At 33.1% G+C, this 25,001-nt stretch overlaps 1 protein-coding gene across 1 annotated transcript in view; it reads left to right on the top strand.

Moving 5' to 3' along the window:
• LOC105624447 overlaps positions 1 to 25,001 on the top strand; it is a 37,564-nt gene that overhangs the window by 5,426 nt on the left and 7,137 nt on the right. Inside the window, exons 2-4 of the mRNA XM_012205807.1 lie at positions 10,682 to 10,806; positions 11,818 to 12,025; positions 16,261 to 16,372. Of these exons, the coding sequence (XP_012061197.1) occupies positions 10,682 to 10,806; positions 11,818 to 12,025; positions 16,261 to 16,372 (445 nt within the window). The remainder of the gene's footprint in view (positions 1 to 10,681; positions 10,807 to 11,817; positions 12,026 to 16,260; positions 16,373 to 25,001) is intronic.

The raw sequence follows: 25,001 nt of genomic DNA, 5'->3' as shown, positions 1-25,001 counted from the left end.
GTCTGCATGAAAATAATATTAAAATAAGCTTTGAGAAAAATGAAATATATACAATTCAATTGTATGAATATTTCTTTGTGTCTTTACATAACTCTGTTCTATCTGCAAATAACGGTGCCTAATTCAAGAATCGTTATTTTCGCTCTTCAAATTTTGAATAAAAATAATTCTTATCGAGTGCTGTCTGTTTTTATTGATTTAACAATCTTGTTTGAAGTGGAAATGGTAGCACTACGAATAAGTTAGCTACGTTGTGACACGATTTATTTTGCCCTAAATAGGCTTTAAATCGATTTGTTTCTACCACTGTCGAAATCTTGAAAAAAAATCTTCCAAGAAATATTGTTCTTTCGGAAACGAGCTTTACGAGTGGAAGAAACATTTTTCTTTTTTTTTTTGTCAACATATTTGTTTGTTAGTTTCGTGTATTATCGTTGATTCACGATGCATAAAATTATACAATTTAATTATAACGAGAAAGGCGGAATGAAGAATGTGGTTATTATAAAAAAATTGTCAAATTTGGAAGAAGAAAATAGAGTTAATTGATAGAAATCAAAGTCGAATGAAAAATACATTATTTTTAGTTTATAGCTTATTACAATTTATATTTAAATATAGGATAAATTTTTAATATTCTATTTATGCGTTTACTGATAAATTGTTCTTTATTTTATTCGCGAATAAAATTGCCTTCGTTATTCGTAAATGTCAATTCGTTTTGAAACGCATCAATGTCGTTTCGTCGCATTTTATTTGCGAGAAACACTTGAGAATTTTCCGTCGTTGTCGTCGAGATCCGACGCCGGAACAAGGTTCCGGACGAAATCCCGGAAATCGAGTGCCGCGGAATTATCGGCGGCGGAACCGCTTCCGGGATTCACTTCCGGAATGCACGAGATGGAACACGGATTCGCCGCGCGGCATGACATCCATTTACAGGAATCACCTCCGCAATCAGGCGTGTCAGAAACTCAATTTTTTTGCTGTTGAAAGTTACATTTATTACGGTTAGAAACAATATTACAGCGCTGCATTGCAAAATTTATTCATTTACCGCTTTATTTACTCGTTACAACATTATTAGCAAAGATTCGAATATTATCACGGTGTATTTAATTTATATTGATGCAACTTTTGGAATTACATCGATAATACAAGCTTTATATTTGCATAATTATTAATAATAATTTGAGTGATACACTATAGATATAATTAAAATCGTATTAACAATTTCTATCGATTATAAATTAAATATGTATGATTTCATCTAAAAAATTATAAATGATTTCTACATATATGTTATAGTAATCCATATGATATTTCCAATTATTTTTAATAGTTGTTTTCTCCGTCTTCTTTTATATATTTATATATAAATATGTGACACATGTATATACATATGTTATATATTTTTATAATCATTGTAAAGATTGTATGTAAGAGATTTTTGAAGAGTACATAAGCTTAAAGAAGATATCTTTTAAAGTGAATTTTTATGAAAACTAAGTTTTGTACGAAAATATTTTATTTTATATCCGTTATTGTGTAAGGAGAACACAACACACTTTTCTTTTTTAGTTATATGATAAATATTTTAATAATTATATTTTTTTAATTGATATTGGACATTGATAAAGTAGTTTTCTCGAGGAATTTTAATGGATTTCTAGACAAAATATGTCATTTTGAACGAAGTTTTTTGCGAGTTTCTGATTTCATTGGACATGTATGGTACGTAGCGGTGGATCTCTACGATGTCGCTAACAACGCGACGCCGTCTCGAACGAACGCCTTCCGACGGCGATAGCGCGTCCTACACCTCGCCCCAATGATATTGGCCTCAACAAAATAATGAATAAATTGAGCATGGTCACAATAAAAATATAATCGTCCGCCGTACGTTCATGATTCACGATTCATTATCCTATTATTGTCAATGGACAGCTAGAAGATAGCTGCCCCCACTGATCTCGCCGTCACCCTTCCTTCACGTACGTATATATATATACTTCATTTCGCTTTGCATCGTGCGAATCTGGTAGCATTTCGTTGCGTGTAAACTGATAATAAAACCCAACGACCATTCTGTTCCGTAACGAGTTTCATGCATTCGTGCCTCGCTAGTACGTCGAGTTTCATAAATTCGGAAACGCGGTGATGAACAAAGAAAAGATTTTAATTATATTTTATAAAAGAAAATTCATTAATTTAACGAAGATAATTAAAAACAACAACAAAGATCTCGTTACGAGATGCAACGCGGCGATATTCATCGGGATTCTCATAGTACGCATCTTGTCAGTGATAGGAATTTTATAAAACATTTACAAAGTTTTTGACATATGTAAATAAAAGGAATAATTGTGGGGCTTTCATTCGAAATTGCTGCATTATTTCGACATACGGACGGAACTCGATTACACTACCAGCTTTGACAAACGGATATTTAATTTAGCTGTTAATCAAACCGCGCTCTTTCTGACAGAGGAATATACAGATATATTTAAATATGATTTTCAGCGAACAAATTTTCGTCAGAATTTTTGTAACGCTTTTTAATGCAAATAACGATAATATATTACTGAAGTATTTATTTATATACATATTTAATAATTAAATTAATTAAATTACATGAATTAAATTATACTTGTAGCGTATGTTGGATTTCTTATATATTATATATGAAAAATTTTTTACGAAAGTTGATTGCGTGAAAACGAAATATGTTCATTAATCTAGTTAAATCAAACTTGAAATAAATGATCAAAAGTTTAATTTACATTGTCAAATGACACATCTTCTCTCAGGTGAGCGACATGGAATTACATAAATGCGAATTTTATTTTAGTTTGAAGCTAACATTAATAATAAATTATGAAACTTGTGAAAGTATTCCATGAGAAGAGCGTATAAATTATTTCGCGTATTTTTCGTCACATTGAAATATTCTGCACGGCGATATTTATCATTAAAACAAATTTTATTTTCGCACAGAGAATGTTCCATATTTTATTTTACCTCTTGTAATTTATGTCGCTTCTATAACTCTACAAACCTTGATTTCGGATTTTTTTTTACTCCGAGGGCATCCTCAATCTTCTTTTCAGAAACACTCTTTAGTTCAAAGCCTATGTACCTATTGACACTGTGTATGTACGATCAGGTCTAATTGCGACACGGTACGTGATTCGGAGACGGCCAATCATCGTCGCCCTGAATTACGGAGGGTGCTTAAAGTGCTCGATATCGCGCCGCGCCGTCGGCCATACCGACCACTCCTTAAGGTTGATCAGTCGAGCGTTTGCTTGACAAACGATCGCGCATGTCGCATTCGATAAAAGTTTTGCTCGCGAATTCTTATAACTCGCCAACCAACCCCCAGCGATCTCTTTCTCTCGCGCGACCTTTATACTGCGCTCGGTGAGTCTAATTTAAGACTCATCCGTTCAACCTTTCGACGCTCGAGGTGCTTCGCGGTTTGCTAAGTGGCTTGAATTTCTCTAACTCTCTAATGGAGGAGGGCGATACACACTGTAGAGAGACACGCTATAAACAAGTTCCAGAAATATCCATTATATATCGTTAGGAAACATCAATACTTGTCGTCCTTATGCATGAGCATACCGAAAGGATTAACCTTTATCCAAGAAACGTGTACTCATCAGACTGATTATAAAGTTTAAACAAAAATTACTTTTTAAGGCTTAAAGGAATCCTATAGTCGTCTCTTTTATCGACTAAACTTTTTTATCGACAATAATTTTTACGTCGCAATTTCTTTTTTCTTTTTACAGATTTGAAAATGTTATGTTTCCAGAAATCAATATAGATTAACTTTAGTCTCGACTTAATTTACTCTTTATTCTATTCTAATTCTTAGAATTATAAAATTTTTTTCTTAGAATTTACCGTGAAAATATAATTGTCGTGGGGCAATATTATATTTCGAAGATTTTTTTAATGTAAATAATAAAATCCTCTCCCCTTTATTAATAAAACTGTAATAAAGTATAAAATAAGTTTGATTAATTTTACTGAAGTGCATGGTAAAAATCTTTAAAATATTGTATCGTACCACAACTATCATATTTTCAGGGTAAATTTTAAAAGAAAATTCTCTCTGGGTAAAAAAAGATAAAAAGTAAGTTAAACCAAAAGATTACAGTTAAATCTACAGTGGTAGAGACGGGTATTAGACATTTAATCGATACGAAAATATGTGCGTGCAATGTTGATGTTACAGTAACGTGTAGTGTAGTAATGTGTCAATGACACATAAACCGTACGTGTGTAAGTTCTATTGAATCGATAAACAGACATGACTTTAGGATCTCCTTAATTTCCGAGTTCACGCGAATATTGTCATTTAAGCCTTTGATTTTATAAAAATAAACGTCTGCGTATGCAATATATTTTTACGTATGATGTGCCCTTTTCGTATAGAAAAATAAAAACTCTGCAACTCTGTTTGTATTAGAAAAATAGCCCGTCAACGCCTACCTGCCTATATTTTTAAATGCGAAACTCCAGGATTATTATCCATGATATTTACGGATCGCGAGAATTCTGCAGTTCTCCCAGTTTTATAACGCCGGCAAAAACGCGCGGACAAGTCCACGATAAGTTCTTACGATCGGAGTGAACGCAAAACTTTTTATTTTATTTATTCGCGTAATCCGCACACGTTTATGGATCCTCATTGTGGTGGATATTTTACAGGAGTAAAAGACTTATTTGGGTTATCTCGGCTTAACCTCCGAAGTGTGAAGTTCCTCAGTGAATTCCGGAATTATGATGAAGAAGTTGCCGTTAATCCTGACTTTTTGTTTTTTGCGCGATGCGCCATTACTTGATAATTGTTGCAAAAAAGCAAATATGCTGATAATTATTACTTTATAGTACCTTGTGAGAAATTAATTATTTTTTTTAACAAGGAACGAGATGTATTGTTGTGTTAGTAATTTGCATTTTAAGCCGAATAGAAGTTTGATATTTATATACATACAGAATAGTTTGATATTATATATACAAAAGCCGTGCATAATAACAATGTTGTTTTTATTTCTTTTTTTTTTTTTTTAAGATATACCTTACTCGGAGCTGCAACTGGGAATTTAGCATTTCTGTAAATGAAAAGTTTTATCATGTCTGCATGAATTCAACAAGCTGAAGTCCGATAACGAAAGGTTCTAGTTTTTGCATATCAAATGGACATATTTCTATGTCTCTTCAAAGCAAGGATCTTTTTATTTGTATGAACTGTGTATTGGTTTTCCTCCAATAAAAGAATCGCGGTATTTACGAGAAAAATATGGTGCGGTAACCCGATTAAAGTGGCGCAAGCAATAGTGACCAATAAACACAATTGTACATAGAGATCGATATTTTGATTCATCATATATCTCTTCTGGAAGAGAGGATTACAAAAAAAAAGGGAAATATTCAGTTTCACGTTGCATGCTCGATTTCAGACAACTTTTTTTCGTCGCAGAAATATGTTCAGCCTTACTTTTTTCTTTTCACCCTTTTCATTTTATCAGAAATTTGTTGCCGAACATTTATTCACTTGCTGCTCCTCTTTTATACGACTCTCGACATCATGATTATACGTAAGAAAATCCGTGACGTTGTAATATATTCTCGGAAGGGAAAAGGGAAGAAAAGTGAAACTTCAACTTTTTCACTGAATATTTTTTTCTCGATCAATGTCTACTTCCATTAAGTTTGAATGAAATTGAATAATGATCGGACGTTTCACTTTCGAGTCATCAATTTCACGATCAATAGCCTGATGTTAGTCAATTTGATGATTTTTCAGCTTTACATTGGATTTTTAGCGAATTTGAATATTCAAAAAGAGTGAAAAGTTACATGATTTTGAATTTAAGATTTAAATGAACTCATAGGAGTAATTGATACGTATTCGAAAGTTTTAATATTATTATATCCTTTAAAATTATACGACATAATAATTTCAAAATTACGAAAGGAATTATTATATTTAATTAAAATTTATATACATTGATTATGTACTGAGAGAGAGGAAAAAGAAAAATGAAGGAAAAAGAAAAATGAGGAAAAAACTCCATAAATCTTCGGATCGTGTACGTATTGTGTACGCGATTAATCAAGGATTTCGAATGTTCCACGTCAGGAATCTCGCGTATTCGAATTTATTTGAGTAATACAAGTATTCAAATATCTTCAAACCAATTTCCATGCTTTTCCACGCGCGTGGGAGATATTCCATCTCGCTCCAGATTCCAAGTACATTATCATGTAAATCATAAGCACGGTCGGTGATCAAACTCGAGAGAAGGAGCTGGACCCCGACTGAGTCGGCGCCATAACGTCAATGAGACGCGGACGAAAATTCGATGGTTTGGTCGTAAAGATTTAAGTACTCTGAAAAAAAGTGAACGCGTGTGTATGCGATTGTTGTAATCGCACTTGCTATACGGAGTGCTCGAGCGTTTTTATGGCGGAACGGATCGCCAATTAACGCGAGTATTATGGACCGGAACGTAATTGAGCGAACAACATTAGTGAATCGATTGTGCAATTGCATTGGCAAGTTTAATCAAGTTTTTTTGTTACGTATTATATCGGTATAAAATAAAAAGCTACTAAAAATAAAAAATTTAATTGCTTGTCACATGTAATTTTATATCAGTCAAGTCAAAAAATGGAACCCAGCCTAGTCTGTTCTCTCTTTCTCTTTTACGATTCTTTTTTTTTATTAAATAATATGCGGGGTTGATACACAATATTTTGCTTTTACTGTATTGCATTGTACTGTAACATTTTCGCTGTTTATAATAGTTAAATTCGATAGAATGCTGAACAAATGTTTACAAATGTATGTACCACGCAAATATCGTTATTTTAACTATTACCTTATGTATTATGTGAAATCATAAAATTTGTTATTGTTTTATCATATTGCTATTTACATGTATTTTAATAATTCGTGATCAAAGCAAAATTATGCAGCAATTTTATCCTTACCGAAATATGAGGTATTCCTATCGAACATAGAAATATTATACTGTATTTCAGAAATAGCTCCACTTGCGCATGAAGTCAATGCTTATAAATTTCGAAAAAAGCTTTTCTGAAGAGTGAAAAAATCGTTATGTAAAAATATCCAAAGCTAATAAAAGGTCTGCTTTATTTTATTTATTTTATTCGATTATATTGTGATGATTTGCGCGTGCACGAGCAGAAAACTCAATACATTGCACTGCGAGAGATCTGAAACGGTGCTATATGAACGCTGTACCGACGTATTGAAAAAGGAAAATCATGCGGCGTGTGTCAATGGAATCTTTTTAATTTATTTGTTTTTAAATCTTTTTAATTAAAACACCCTTGCAAATTCTATTGACACACGCCATACGTTAAAAAAAACGTCAAATTCTGGGTGAGTGAGATTCACGATAAATCTCGTTGCGCTTCTCTCGTATTGTGTTGTAAATGTTACTCGCTGCCGCTGTTGCCACCTCGGCAACCGATTCTAGGTTCAATTAGCGTTTCGAATTCGTGCGTGGGCGTGGTGGACACGCGTTGCATTTATGTTATGCGTTCTGATATTCTTCCTGGTAGCTATTCCGATAAATTCCGATAAATCAAATGTGGCTCGACTGACGTAGTTTGCGATTATCAACAATATCATGGTATTTTCCATACTCGCGAGTATCAATTCACATACAACATAAAAGAAAATATGTCCTAAAGATGTCCAGAGGATGTTCTAAAGGGAACGTTCTACATTGAAAAGGAATTTGAAATTAGCCACTAATATTGAGTGAAACCATAAATATTAAATGAACTAATTTCAATCAAATATTCAATTACATAATATAAAATAATTTTATTTTTCTATATATAAATAATAATTATTATTACTAAATGATTGGTTACATTATTATGTTTTGTAGTACTTGCTAAATATTTAGAAAAGTAAAATTATTTATATTATGTTTATCAAACATTTGATTGAAATTATTTCACTTGACATTTGATAACCACATTCTTTTTTGAATGATCCTAAGAACACATTCCTAGGAGGAACTCTTTCATAAAGTGTGCAGCTTGGATGAAGATATTACGTTAAAATGTCATGGTATATTCCTGCGCTTGCTAATATCACTATGTTACAATGGGGAGTCTAGTAAACAATTATTGTTATCTTCTTCTAGTTTTATTCTATTTTTATTTACAACATACAGGTAACGAGAGAGTTTCAGTAGCGCAATGGATGAACATGGAGTTTTTGAATCCTTTGCAAATTTACTGTTGAATAAAATATAATTAACCTATATTTTGCAGGTGCTGAATACAGCTGAGCTATTTCAATTCGCGAAGCGTGATGAGTTTGATTGCACTTTGTGCCACTAAAAACAAAAACCGAAGTTTGATGACGATGATAGGTTTCGCCGCGAATCTCTTTTCCCAGTTCTCACGGTGAAATTCTGGCGAAAATAGTCGCGTTTCCTCGTAAAGGTCGCACATAAAACGAAACGAATGCGTGACAACGTTCCACTAGGTGTTTCATTTCAACCTCGATTCAGATAAATCGTGAAACACTATGATTTCTCATGTTTCATTGCTCGAATCCCGTTCCTTGGTTGAGATAAGCGCAACGAGGAAAACGCATTCTTAACATATTTTTATTCTATTTCAAGTGCACGTCAGTCAGGCAAACTGAAAACTGTGAGACTCTTTATAAATGATCGCGCCAGGTTTCGCTGCGGTTCCATTTTTCACACGAGAACAAGACTAGACGTGTATTTTACATTGAGATCGCGAAAAACACATCTCTCTCTTTTTCTCTCCCTTAGTGTGTTTAAGATGCGCTATTCAAAATCGATCATTGTTACGCTTGTAATTTGAATGAGTAACAGATTATACGCTTTCACAGAAATATACCACTCAATTTCGTTTCATTTGGATGTGATATAATATCGACATAACATCGCATCATTCGCAAGATAATTGGACCATGCACATTACGTTATTCATCTATATTTCATCGTGGATATAAAATGAATTCATTCATTAGTTATTACGGAAGCCGCTTGTCGGATGCTGCTGTTGAATCTAAAGCCGAATACGCATTTATATACGCGTTGAGCTTTTCAATATTTCAAGTTACTGCATGTACTTGCTAAAATAAGATAAACGGAAACAACACGGATTGTATCATTTATTCAGCAAATTTTTATATTATTTTTTATATTATTCGAAATGATGCACGCTTGTTCGCATATGAACACGGAGCGTTCTTATAGGAGAGCTACGGTGTTCCAGAAATAAGTTAATATTGCATCTTTTGATAAATTCGGTGTTGATCTTTCTCAATTAATTAATATTATATATTCGTTTTATTTTAATTTTCATAAATTTCGATTTTTTTCGAGGAATCAGATAATTAAATATTAAATTAAATATTTTAGACTGCGTTAGACTGCGTCACATTCCGCGAATTATATTATACATTCAGAATTTTATATCGTCTTTTTTTATTTTGTTCTACAGAATGTAACTGAAATAACGCCCATTAATCATACAATATTATTCCTAATAAAAAACTGAGTCGAAAAGTTTTCTATCATTTTACAATTTTCGCAATAGTTAATGAGATATATAATTTCCAAATATTGCCGAATAAATGGATAAAATCGGTGTATAAAACAATTTTAAGATATCTTTCCGTTCTTTATGCAATATTTTGAAGATTTTTCTTAAAGAACTCTTAAAAATATCTTAAAGCTGTCTTATATATCATGATTTTAGGCGTTTTATTCATTGAGTAACTAAAATAATACAAAAATTGCAAAATGATAGAGAACTTTTTGTTTCAGTTTTTTATTAGGAATAGCACTATATGATTAGTAAGCGTTATTTCAGTTATATACCCTGTATATTCATGAATTTTGTGTTTCCACTTTATATGAATTTAAAAATAAAGAGAATCGTAACTGCAGGAACTAACATCTAAAATTCGCTTTTATTTATTCATTTGAACCTAAAACTTTCCGAGAAGCGTATAGATAAAGAAGAAAGCACATTTACGTGCCGTTATTCCGTGTCGTCGATCGTAATTACCGGGACGCAGTAATACACGGCCGTTACACTCCGTGAGTAGCGTGGCGCTTCGATTATGAATAAAACATGCACTTACAAAACACCATTCCATCGCTCTTCCCTTTATTCGCTCGATATACCGGAAAGAGTACGTCGTCATTCGTGACGGGCAGGATTCTATGCACGCGTCGTGCGGCCAGGGGCCATTTGTACGTGTCGCCGTTTTTTGCCGGTCGCATTGTCGGGAAGCCGGGGCAATTGGGAGACGGCCGTCGATCTTCCGTGTGCCAGCAGGGCGCGTTTAATAAAGTTAATATCACCTCCGGTAATATAGTAAACGGTGGTAAGCGGCGGACAATTAATAGCGAGGATCGAAACTGTGTATCGTAAATATTGTTTGTACGTCATTTTTTTCTCATTCTTTCTCGGCGGATGTCAGAATGATAATTCGGAGGTAGAATGACAATCGTCTTGTTGCCTCGTGAGATAAAAGTAAATTTAAGGAACTGCGCAAGCTTTCTTCCGGTAGAAAGAAAGAAAATGGATGGAAATCAATTTAACAAAAGAGAATCTACGTTTTGTCTTGCAGAACTGTTTAGAAGCGCGGCAGAGGCTGGTCCTCTGGACATCGTAAAGCTTCGCAAGGGGGACAAGCTCCTCAATATTTCAACTCATCTACCGGCGAACACGCCCGACACGCCTTACGTTCTTCAGGTACTTTATTTAAATTTTTATTTCTACGTAATTAATCACATATTTGAGGAAATAGTTTCTGATAAGTTCTTTTTTGTAAAAGTTGGGCTCCGAAAGAAAGGCAAAGAGTTTCTTGTTACTTATTCGAAGAAATTCGAAGAAAATTGTGGAAATAGTTTTCGATAAGTGCTTTTTGTGGAAGTCGTTCCGCGAAAAAGGCAAAAAGTTTCTTGGTTACTTATTTGAAAAAATTTGATGAATGAAAGAATTGTGTTCTTTCTATCAGATTTTACGGTAGGAACGACAAGTTTGAAATAAACGATGTCTAAATGATTTGAGTAATGAGCGTTTAATCTGTGCGTTGAACAATCATTGTATTATCCTTATATAATTAACCTTATTATGTATTATTCGAATGTTGATGGCAAAGTTTATTATGAATTTATCGCGACTTTGGAAAAGAGTTTAAAACTTCGATTATTTTTCATAAATAACTTTTCGTTAACTTTCGTTTGTATACAGTTTTTTACATATTTATGAGGATATCTATGTTTGTTAAGAATGTAAAATTCATTTGATAATAAAATACAAAAGACACTTTTCCTGATCATGATAAACACGCATAGATTTGTATCTTAATGCTTACAAATTTTTTTGTATCTTATAATCTTGATAGAAAAATTCAAGTAGAGTTAGAATGTAAAATTTCACGATACATACATAATAAATATAAAACTGTCTAATTTAATTGAACGCTTAATTTTATTAATATCTTTCTCATATTCTCAAATATATTTTTATCTTATTTTGTAATATTTCATAAAATTGTAAACAAAAATTATCAAAAAGTGTTCAATTACATAAATAGTTTATTGATGAACAAATAAATGAATTAATCTATCTTAAATCTTATGATTCAAGGACAAATGCACGATATTATTTTAGACAAAAAATATGTTAATTTTCTTTTACACAAAATATTCTAAACGCGCATGGAATACATTTCTCGTACTTAGCTGGTTGCTTTTTAAGATCGTCGGTGCTCATCCCGCTTCTTCTGGGGTGATCGAGGCGGAGGTACTTTGGGCTTTAGAGAGGCGTGTGGCGGCTTTAGAGCGGCAACTACGAGAACATCAGGAAGCTTTATATGCCACACCCTCTCTCGCTCTACGAGAACTCAAACGCCAAGTGGACAGTTTCAAGAACAAATTGGAGAACAATGATCAGCTGAGCTGGCTTAGTAAGTGTAACCACATACTTCGTTCCTGCATTTAAAGTCTTCCTGTTATGCGTAAGTCTCTGGCAGATTTATTTCAGGGAAATTCTACAAATGTCATATCAAAAATTAATAGAACTTGTGAGATATTTTTATTGTATTTCCTTGTAACTTTTTACCTTGTAACGTGACGATATAATTTATTTCCAAAGATTAAATTTAATTATATTACAAGCAGCTTATAACATATAATTCTAAAATTTATTACATTACACAACAATATTTTTCATACGTGCGATTTTGGCTTTTATGTAAAATTTTTAGGTATTATTATAACGAGTTAAATTTGTAATTTGATATAATTTATAATTCGATAATCATCACTTCTAATTTTGACGACAATGATTTAATAAGTAACATGTACAAAACTTCTGGAAATAAGTTTCGTAATTGAACTTCGTAATCGGATTTCGCGGTGACCGTAATGGTAAAAGTGAATGGGATAATCCAGCGAAACGGAGAAATTCGAAATAATGTCTTATTTCTGACATTAAATTAGCGAACATTAGCGAAATGAAATACTCTGGTCGTCTGCGGGTGGCTGTCATTATTCGTCAAATGATTGCACCTATGGATCTGTGGTCCATTATCGTAATGCATCGAAGTGCACACTACTGTTAAAATTAATTTATTGTTGCGGCATTACTCTTTCATGTTAAATTCGAGAATGGATGTCTATATATTGGTGTACCGATACAGAAAATATGATAGTTTCTATATTCTACAGGATATAAGGAATTTTTGTTTTATTGTCTCATATAGTGAAAAGAAAATGAAATTGAGGATAAATATGGACATTGTTGAAGCAAAGTGCTATGCTATATTTTCTTCCTTTTCAATCCGTTCTTTCGAGTTCAATTCATTGTTTAAGTATTCTCTTGTTTAACGAAATCTCGAGTAAAAAGTAGTACAAAAATTTTAGTAACGTTACAATTCAGAGAGATGAAAATGTAAGGAATATCCTCGTTCATTTTAAATAGTTTTCGTATTGCATTATTAAAGATTATTTTGTATGTTATCCCCCCCCTCCAATCCTCGATAATAATTTTAACACAAAAGCTGTATTGATATTTTAGTTTAATGCAAGAGTGCTAAATTGCTCACAAATTCTTTGCTCTCGACAACTCGGAAACATTTGGAAATTGAATTATCATGCAACACGGCTTTTAACGAATTGAAAAATTTGTTGCTATTTAGATACACAAATAATTGCCCACTAATTCCGAACATAAGTCTGTTTTTTGTTCCTGTACCAGACTGCATTAGAACTCTCTTTCTCGTTTTCGACAAATATCAAATATATACCTTTCTTACTTTAGATTTCTTGCTTAGGCACTTCAAAAAGTGCACACTAATTCAGCTACAGAAAGCAGACCTATAATACAATTAAATAATAGCTAAGGAAATTACACTTGTTAAAACAATTATATATTGGGCAATTTTATTGCATATCGATAAAATCGAAAGATATCTCGGCAATTTTCATTATAATGTGCAAATAATTCTAAACAAATAAATAAATAAATTTAATAAATAATAATGAGGCTCTGTAAAACAATATAGGCAAAAGAAGGACAGAAGGGCTAATATTTTTAGTAGCAAAAGAAATTTAATTTAATTTAAATCATAAAATTCATATAATAATAACAATGAATAAAAACATACGTTTATCTTCAATAAAAGAATGTACAAACAAATATTTGGGACTCCTATGGGGGTCACTCTTGTCACCAGTCGTTGCAGATATGGTTATGCAGGACTTCGAAGAAATTGCGATTGGAATGCTACCTGTTCGATTGTTATTTTATTATTCGATATGTAGACGATATTATTTTGACTGCTCCGTATGAAAATGTTGGTGATATCTTGGTTTTTAATTCACACTACAGTTCACTATGGAAGTTGGCATTGATGGAAAAATAAGTTTTTGAATACCATGTTAATCATAGAAGAACGGAGTCTTATTTTTGACGTATATTGTAAAGCAACTTTTTCCGGTAGATTCTTTAATTTCTATTCACACCATCGGCTTCGTCACAAAAGAGGTGTAATTTATGAAGTAGATAAGATTTTTCGTTTGTGTCATGAAGATTTCAACAAGATAATTTAATTGACGCTGTTAATATTTTTTTAAATAATGGATGTCCTCTACATTTTATTTTCTCGACCATTCATAATAGAATTAAATTTCAACAATATTTATAGTTTGAATAGTAATAACGATAGAACAATTTTTTACTATTCCATGTGTTAATACAATATCTGAAAGATTTACACTTATTGTTAACATATTTAATTGTAAATTAGCTTTTACCATCCCTAACACATTAAAAAATTTCATAAAAAGAGGAAAGAATAAGCTGAAATATGTACATGATCAAAATGTAGTTTACAGAATATCTTATTGTTGAGAATTGTGATGTTAGTTACGTTGGCCAGACTAAAAGATAGTTAAAGACTAGACTTCACGAACATGTTTTAGATATTAATATAAGTTTAAAATCTCCATTTCAATCTCGGTGATTTCTAACCACCGTATGGAGGAGAATCACAACTTTAAATGGGATAAAGTGGATATATTAGATATAGAACCTTCATACAATAAAATATTAATATCTGAAATTGTACATATTAAGAAACAGAAACATGGAATAAACAGATAAAACGGATTCTTTGTCTGAATAGTATTCTGATTTTATAATATTTCTCTTTTTCCCTCCTAATCTTCCTTATATCTTCCTTTTTTTTCCCCTTTGTTGTCATTTTGAAGTGTTTTTCTTTCTCGACATTACATTATCAGATGTCATGGAAGTCAGATGTTCTTTACTTTTGCAAATTTGCTTCAATTAATAACTAATATATTCTACCACTATGGATTACCACCTTTCTGCGTTTTCTCTCTCTTTTTTTTTATTAATGGACTCTCAACACATTTAATAATAACACATTTAATATAACTGACAAGGTACATCATTTTATTATATATATTATTAATTTGTATGTGTCAAGTATTAATTTTTCTTTTGTTCATGATCGCTTTCTAGAGTATTATTTTCTTACTACTTTGATTTCCGATATAATTGACTCGCAGCGCACTACACAAAATGAAGAATATTTTAGAATTATAACGAGTTTTGTAATATTATATATATTTGTTTTATAGCGATGTTTGAATAAGTTTACCGCAACATTGAGAATGACTCGAGTGGAATCGAAACGTATGTTTTTCCTTTGTTATTATTTATTATATGAATTTTATGATCTAAATTAAAGATTTTTTGCTACTAAAAATAAATAAATAATGAATAGAAAAAGATAACATACAGTAAGAAATAACAAAAATCATAATAATTTGAAACGTGATATGCTTTCTTTCAACATTTTAGTGAAGTATCTCCGATTTATTGTAAAAGATTAATCTTAAGAAGTATGTGCATGTCTCAACTTAACTTTTTCAATGTAATTGTGGCAATAACTTTTCTTTTTGAGATTTTATGTCCCATACTGAATCGAACTTTACGTTGAAATAGGTCGGTCATCTCGGTCAGATATAAAAGTTCGTGAGAGATTTTATGACGCCGCCCGATCTGAGACCAGCGACGGATAAACGAGCGGATAAACAGCGGCATGCTTGGCCGCTGAATAAATATTTGTCCATGCAAGGAATCGTTCCAGCTATTCCTATCTTCAATTTCTAGTCTGAGCTCATATAGAAGTTGATTCAAGCGTGGACGAACAAAAACATTCCGCGCTTATATGGCCGTTATATTAATCACTATTTCAACCTTCTTTCGTTATCTTTTGATTGGATATGAGTCGGAGTTATTTGCATATCGCAGAAACTTAATTCAGAAAACTTCGTAATCTGCACTTTTATTACGTGTGCATTTTATTTCTGTGTAATTTCATTCTTTACAAAATTTGTGCTAAGAGAGGATAGAAAATTTTTTTAAGAATCCGCCGATAAAGGGAAAGCCGGTGAAACTGGGACGGGATGTGTATAGACAACTTTTAGCACATGAAACTCTCCTTAAATCTTGTTATGACGTGAAATGACGTAGAGTTTGCGAAAAATTGCTCCGGTGTCCTGCGTTCCATCTTCGATGTTCCTTCACGATCCTTTGTTGTATGGCATAGTTCCTGCCGCAAAAACTCAAAACTTTCCAAGAGCTTAATCTGGATATCTCTATCTTCCGCAGGTTTCTACAAGCTTCCGGAACCCATCTATATGGAATCCTGCCGCAGATTGCAGTATCGTCGGAAGAGTGATAGCATGAAGCGGAAAGTTCGGGAGAAGTTCCTCAATATCTGGTGAGTTAATTAAGATTGTATCATCTAATCGCTAAAACTGTACGTGACGCAAACTGTTCTCCTTCATTGTTATGGGATTCTCCTTTAATAAACGATAACTAAAATTCTTGCACACACGTATATAAATAAACTAACGTGTCAAACCTGACACGTCAATAAGAAAGCTTTAACAAAAATAAATTTCATATTTCCGCGATAAAATTGCACAAGGCGTCGTTAAGAACGCCGTTATCGCTGATAGCGGAAAAATTTCTTATCGACGTACTTTTATCCACACTAAGCCAGCATGGATCTTCCATACCTTAATACCGATATTACGTGGGCAGGATCGCCAATGCGGGGTTTCCGCGGCATGTTCGATCGAAGTGCCAACAGGCTGGTTGTGTCGGACAAGCCATCAGCGACTGTAGTGCCGCGGCCGATGATTAAGCGGCTGCGATAATCCTATCCTATTAAGCAGCAATATGCCGCTGTTTCCAGTTACATTGTCATCCAATAGCGATCCGATCGACCCACCGTTCTCTACTCTGGGTGTAATGCGAGAACCCCCCGCGTTCCCCAAGTCATTGTGATTAAACATCGATGTACGGCGCGTGCATTGATCGTCTATCGCGCATGCCATGCAGCTAAAAACGCGATCCAACTTCGAAGATTAATTAGCTAAGGTAAAAAGTAAATGTTATTCAACAAATATACAACGCGCTGGAGATTTCGCTGTTGTATGCAAGGTATTTCATCATTCGCGCCTGTCTTTTTACTCTTGAACTTCTCCAATTGATTTACAATAGATCTATATCTCAATATCGAAAAATCATAGAACGTTTTGTATTGATATCATGGCAGAAATACCTAAACAAATTTTAACGTTTTCCAATGAGAAAATCAAGTTGATGTAATATTAATGATTAATATTAATTATTCATTATTTAGTTTTTTGGTTAGCCGACAAATTTCAAAAGAGGAATTGTGATAATTAAATTAATAATTGATAATTAATTATTAATTTCTCATTAGAGCATTTCTAGGTAATACATATGTATATAATGTGTTAATATTTATTTGGAGCAATCGATTCATTTATTATAAAACGAATGAGAGATAGGAGATAAACAAGCCATAATAATGATAAAGCCATATTGCAATTGCTATTGAAATATCCTCTATTGAAGTTCCTAGTCAATAAAGCATCCATTGATGGCTTAATTTACCACGTTGAATGTCGGAGATCAAAGGATGCGGTGCGGAAATTAATTATGAAGCGATGTAGAAAGTATGGAGAATTTACGAGGGACAATTATCGGGAAATTAGGAATAAACAATTCGCCGGGAGTAAAATTAATCGATTTGCTGAAATATCAGCAAGATCGCTGAGAATAAAGTATTGATCAGTTCTCCTTTGAAGCAACGGTGAAGATAAACAATCAATCTCTCGACACATCGTAAAGTCTCATCACGCAAAACAGTCATGCGGCGCGTCCCTGAATACCTATCTCTATTCTATAGTTCTCCTAGTTTACGTTTTCTTTATTCAATATTATATACCTTTTTTTAATTAAAAATTTTTTAATTAAAAACGGATTTATACTTACGCGTCGTAATATCTTAAATAGATAAAAGCGGCATGCAATGTGAAATACGTTTAATAAAATATAGATTGTGATATTAATCATGGCGACAAGGTATTTTAACGCATGAATTTTTATTGCGAAAGGTATGTGCGAAAGCTTTTTTAATTTCGCTAGCTTAAATGAAAGTGGCGCTATTCGGATTTTCATATTCGAAATCTTCTCGCACGTATTTGGCGGTATTTTCTTGCGCGTAGGATATATTACGCAGATGTTCAATATTGTGAATCAGTATTATCGAGGACATACACATCGCAAACAAGAATCGAAAGACGGATAGATGGTAAATGTTGATTGATTTGTGCTGATACAAGCGTGGACTGATGAAACCCCGATGATGGGCGAAGTTTGTGTCCACTTGCGAGAGCATTACTATTAACAGTTCGGCGACTAATAAATCTCAGATAAGGTTGACATATCGAGTTTGTGCTGTCTAAAACAGATGGTTCGTTAAGATGCATCTGCAATGCAAGTGATAGATATTTATCTCTAACAAAAATTACGAAATTGGAATAAAAAATAAATTTATTTTGAAAAAACTGAACATGCATGAAAAAATGGAAAAACAATAACAAAAAGCTTTCTAATAAATATATTTTAAAAATACATTTTTATTACGTTTTTATTTCTAAAAGAATTACGTTAATTATTATAGAGAAAACGCAAACGTTAAAATTATTATTGTAAAATTATTATTGTAATTTTAAATTATTATTGTAAAATTATTACTGGAATATTGAAATATTATTGCAATTTCTCTATATTCGTACTATAGATTTTGTAAAAAGAACATTGTTAGAACAACAATTCTTTGTCAACATCAAATCATCTGGAAGATGTAAATTATTTTCCCATTCCACATAAAGAATATTTGACAATTCAATTGTACAGATACAACTTGGAAACGCAAAGTAACTTCAAAGTGTTTCGAACGTGTGAATCGTTTATTATACGATGATCCAATGACAGATATAAAATAATTTAGTTTGCACACTCAGTGGTATAAAACTCATTGTTGACCAGACGTCGAAATACTACTACGAATTGATTCTATTATTAAAGCCGTATTATTAAATCTGTCAGACTTGATCTAACACAAGTTATATGTTGACATTGGCAATATCATATTAACATTGCGTCCGTCTGGTTTTATTTAACTAACAGAGAAGGGCACGTTCAGCGTAAACGTAAGAAAGATGGGAATAAAATATGTGCGTAAGTAACGACGCGGAATATGAGTCACGTTATTGCATTTCCTCTAGCTCGGATAACCGTAAAATGAAATGTATTACCTTAAAATTGAATCATACAATGTGCACGCGACTTTTCGATATTGGACGTGGATTTAGCGAAATAAGAGTTACGGATGCATAAACGTGCATTTGAGTCGCTTTTTAACGAATACGTAATAAAATTCATATAACTTATAAAGCGTTAATGAATCTCAGAGAGAATTCCAATATTTTAATTTCGCGAGAATCGTAGTAGAAGCAATTGAATCGTTTATGGCTTATAAACTCGCAAATAATCGACGAACGCGTATTTTACATCTCCAATTACAAGTTACTTGTGCGAATGCGTTTCCCGAGAAATATCTGCATCTATTATTAATTTAATTAGAAAGCTTATTTCATTCTGCTTTTTTTCTCTGAATTCTTTTATTTAGCTTTGCTGGATATTTCCACTTATACAATATTTAATAATTATATAATACTTAACAGAAATTAGCTACTTAATTATACAAATTGATTTTAATATATTGTATTTCTTCTCTCTTTACCTCTTTAAATTATATAATTTAAATTATAGAAATGTTTTTTGAGTATACAAATATTTTATTTAGAGAATTCCAATTTTCAGACTTAATTATTTTCTTAATTTAAATTTTGTTTTTTAAATTTAATTTTTAACAAAATTACAGTTGCTTGAATTTTGAAGTTTGCAGCACTACGAATTTTGTTACACAACCTAATATTTATGTTTATATTAATTTATATTCAGGAAATGTTAAATTGTGTTAATAACATTTTCTGTTAAATGTATTTGACATTTAAGTTTTCACATAAATAGCATTAATGGCCATTAAACGCTCGAGCTAGATTTTGCGATTGTGAAAGAGACAAGAAGTGGATTACATACAATGACGATATAATTCATTTTGCGTCATGATAAAAACCTTACAAGTTGATTGGTCACATTATGTTATCAGATTTTTTTATTTTGCCTCTATTGATATATACTTATTTCCGCGTATTCTGATGATTCTTAGTGTAAAATGAGAATTAATGACCTTGCTCGATTTTCTCCTCGCTAATAAAACCTCGTTTCTCTGGGTATCGTATATCTCTCCGGTTATATTTTTGTCATATTTCGAATTCCAAAAATATAGTTTATTGAGTCTGCCCATCCACGTGTCCGTCATAACACTGCGGAGTTAAAAATTGCACGGGAACAGCGCTGTCTTCGCGCGTCTGATTTCCTGTAAACAAAAACAAAGAAAATGAAAGACGCTGATGCGTTAGTTCGCATTACGCAAATAGGAAGTTTCCCGGCATAATTTCCGCGAATCTCATAGGTGGGATGCGCGACTCTGGTAAAGCGTGACGAGGTGCAGGGCGAGCCTCGGGTGCTTAAAATAGGGAACATACGCGGCCGTGTCGGGATGCCTCGGAATGCGGCTGTTACCTACTATAAGCCGTGCGTCTTGCATCCACAACCACGCCTTTTGCATCCTCTCCGTCTGGTTTGTGCGGGTCGACTTATTCCGCGCCCGGCGAAATATGCGATCTCGCCGTCACGTATCGAATATCAAAACGTATCGCGCTTGTGCGCGGCAATGTGATTTCTCCGTGAAGACGGAGAATAAAACGAAGCGAATAAAGTACGACGGACTCGCAGATCGCCATTACTCTGAAATCTTCAAGGTGGCGATGAACGATAAGTAATTGGAGAACTTATTGTTAGATTCTCATTTATTTCGAAAAATTTATTTGCAAGTAATCGAAATTTATTTTTAATTAATTGGCTTTTAATTGTTGAAATTAAACATTTTTTTCTTTTTTTTTCTCATATTTTTGGGATTAAATATACAAGATAATGAATGAGACTTTTATTTTATTTGTTATAAAATGTATATCTATTACAATTTATAATATGAATGTAGGAATGTAGGATTGTGAAAAAGAATTTCAATAAGTTTTCCAAGCTTTCGAGTGATGGGAAATCTTATTTAATACGTTTTTGCACTCAATTGTAATAGCTTACCCGAAAATTCGTAACACAGCAGAAATAACACGTCGTATTTGGGACGATGAGAATTTCAGGTCGAGGAATTTTCATCCGACAACAGTCAGGCGAATAATTTTATCTGCTTATTCGTATCTCTCTTAACTGTTAGTTCAGATACAGTTTATTTTGCATTGCGCATCTCTCATTTTACCGTTTATCTTCAAATTTTATACGATATTTTTCATTTATTGCGATTTACAATCAAATATTTGTTGAGAACAGAGATACAAGTTTATCGCGTGATGCATGCGGTGAGATTATTGATTTCGGTCCCAGATACATCGGGTAATCCCGGAGTTGATGAATATACGAATGTTTGCGGGATTTCGCAAACGCCATTTTATGTCTCGACAGCGGCGATGCAGAAACTTTGCTTCGCGGACTTAAATGCCTACCTGCAGGCGAAGACAATCCATGGCGTTTAATTAAACGAACGTTGGAACGTCAATCCGTTGGATGGAGTTAAGTCTACTACTTGCAAGTAGACAATTAATTACCGATTTCATTTGATTGCAACACGATCGCGTGTTTGCAAGTCTCGATATATAATATAGGATATATATTGTTCCTAAATTGTTTATTCCACATTGAGTGCGTTGCAGAAGTATTGATTTGTTTCATGTTATGAGAAATTTCACTGACTATCCGCAAATACATTGAGAGAAATGAGTTTGATATTTGTGACTACAATTGTACAAATAATAAAAAAATTATGGTTGAAAGCTTCCTTTTTATAATTATTACTGCTGTTAGTAATAATAATTATGTATATTTATTTTCTACCAAAATAATATATAATTGGCACAAAAAATGACGATAAATTATAGTTATATGTATTATGATAATTGCAATTTTTTTTTCCTCAATATGCTTGTTCATATATTTCTCTTAACTTTTTATGAATATGAAAGCGATTTTCTAGTTTCCGATTAATTTTGGTCAATATTATTGTAGCAGGAATTTGATAATTTTAGTTGCTTAATGGTCCAATTGTTCTTCGTTAAATATCTTGAAATTTGTTTTCTAAATGAAGCTTATTACTGCGAAGCATTAAATTGCAGATATCCCGACCATATTACATCAGTAATCAAGCTATTGTATTACACTCGTGGTATTATAACAACAATTGTTGTACATTCGTGTAAAATTACTGTACGTATTCTATTAACGGATCGTATTAGCCAAATTGGAAGAGTTACTAATTAACAAATTGCACCGCGCAAATTATGCCTGCAGACACAAATATTGGGTAATTTGTACCTTTTTGCAAAATACGTATCTGAATACAAGAATATACATGCATCACGATCTGTAATGAAAATTTTGATTCATCAAATGAAGCAGGAGAGAAAATAGACCTGCCAATAAAGCGAAGATCAAAGATGATACTTCGACCTTTACCGCCCTGACGTCAAGGTTTCTTTCTCGCACATACAAGGCAGAAGTAACGTCGTACATGTGAGAAATGTCCTTTACGTCACTCGTCCGTCCATCAAAATGTCTCGTCGAGCTGACTTGCCCGAGGATGCGTTTGCAAACGCAATTAAACGCGAACGTGCTCGCGTAGCGAGTAACTATCGCCTCGCGTAGGACTCTACTCAACTTTCCACACCGTTGCGATCGTGCCAGATTGCGAATCGATATAGCGATATCGCATTGAAATGAGAAGCGTCATTCTATGAACTTGGAGCCGATATCTCATCAGTAAATTCGATCGTGCAAGATATTGCGGCGGTAATTGTAGTTCACTGAAATGTTAACTTTCTCAAGTTATTTTCAAGAAGGCGACGTATTATGAGGAAAGAATGTTTTTCACGTTTTTTTAGTAAAAAGAATTCATTTTAGATAGCCAATTTAAGCGTAAAAAATAAAATGATTAATAATTTAGAAACTACTTATTCTTACTATTATTACTTTTGGGAACTTTTTATTATTTCAGTATCATTTTACTTACATTTTTTCTGTGCAATAAAAACAAGGATGAAAAAGAATTATAAAAAAAGAAAATTGTATAAGAATAAAACGGCTATGTATATTTTGAATGCACTGTCACAACAGCTTTAGCTGAGATAAATTTGTAACGCGTTTTCAAATATTATATTTCTCCACATATTTGTGAACGAATAATTTTTTACTGATAACACTGACACAATATTTTTTAGAAAAAAAAAAAACGTTTCTCTAAGAACTGCCTCAATGAAATCAATTGTTCAGTTATGTAAAATCCAGATTTTTTTATACAGTATTTATTATATTGTTGACGTAACACGGCAAATAAAACCGTGTGTGTTTTTGAAGCACCTTAATACGCGCGTGTGATTCCACGTACTACATTAATACGGGACAAATCGGGCGCTATAAAGAGAGACCCTGAGGAACTTTAACCTTCCACCCTCGAGGGCTTTGGAGCATTTTATGAAGCACGTCGTACGTTTAAAGCTGCGTGACATGCAGCTCGATCAAGAAAATCACGAGGCTTTTTTAATACTTTCAGCGCATCTCCGCTGTAGTTGTCTTTCACATAAAGAGCGGAAGAATATGATATTTAAGAAGATCGATATTCAACAATATCAATTCTCTGTAACAGACTTCATGCAAAGTCTTTATCTGTTCGTTTCTATCGACAGCTTCAAGGCTTGATTGTCTTTATCAATTCTCACCATGTCTCTCAGGAAGGTGACACAGTGTGTATCATGAATTTATGTATAATTTTTCAAGCTTACCTTACAATTGCGAGAAAATTTTCTATTTTCCGATACTAGAATAGAGTAATTTCTGTACTTGTTCTGCGCGCGACTACTAAATCAGCGAGATTGAATACGCGTTTAATATGCGACATGAGAAATTAAAAAAAAAATGTTCGGCGACACAATTACGCGACGGAGTCTATCTTTTGCATATGCATCGCATATATATGCCTTTTGTCGTATTTGCAACGTAATTTGCTCCTTTATATTCATAGGGCGTATAGCGTGACGCAAGTGAAGCGATAAACTTGCGGTTCATTTGACTCGGAGGGCTTTAAAACATCCCGCCCGAAGAGCTATTATACGACTGAGATTCATTTACATACGCGGCACGTAATCTGATTATCGACTGACTAGGATGTTCGGGGGAATCAATATCAATATGAATATAATGCGAATATAATTCGGCAACGAGCGCGAATGGAGCGTAGCAGGTAATGCAGTAAACCTTTAAATGCCATTATGATTTCGCGTCGCGCAAATGTACCGTGCGTTGTAAATTTTCATCCAGCAACTTTCAGGAATATTTCACGTCGCGCAAAGTATAACAACATGATTATAGTTGACGTGGACACGTTAAACTTTGCCACTAATTAAACTTCCGTAATTCATCATCAGTCGAGGAGAAAGTTCTCGGAGAAAAATCAACAAATGGGTTATGAGCAGGGACCATAGATTTCCGAAGGAGATTTCCCAAAGTTTTCCTTCTCTCTCGCGAAGCCACGAAGTTATTTTGGCGGCTTAAGATGCCCAATCCTATTTCGCCTCGAAGTACATTCTTATGCAGATTCGAAGCAAGAGAGCTTGATCGTATTAATTCTCTGAATACTTATCTCAAGTAGCACAAGTACTTTATAATTTCATTAATATTGTCCCATTTTCACATTATAGTAAATTTTATTTTATAATTTTAAGAAATACTGCGTCATAAATTATTAATGACGCATTGTGCAAAATTCTCACATACAG

This window comes from Atta cephalotes (genome assembly GCF_000143395.1).
Source record: "Atta cephalotes unplaced genomic scaffold scaffold00079, whole genome shotgun sequence".
Lineage (NCBI taxonomy): Eukaryota > Metazoa > Arthropoda > Insecta > Hymenoptera > Formicidae > Atta > Atta cephalotes.
This window is presented reverse-complemented; position numbering and strand designations above follow the sequence as displayed.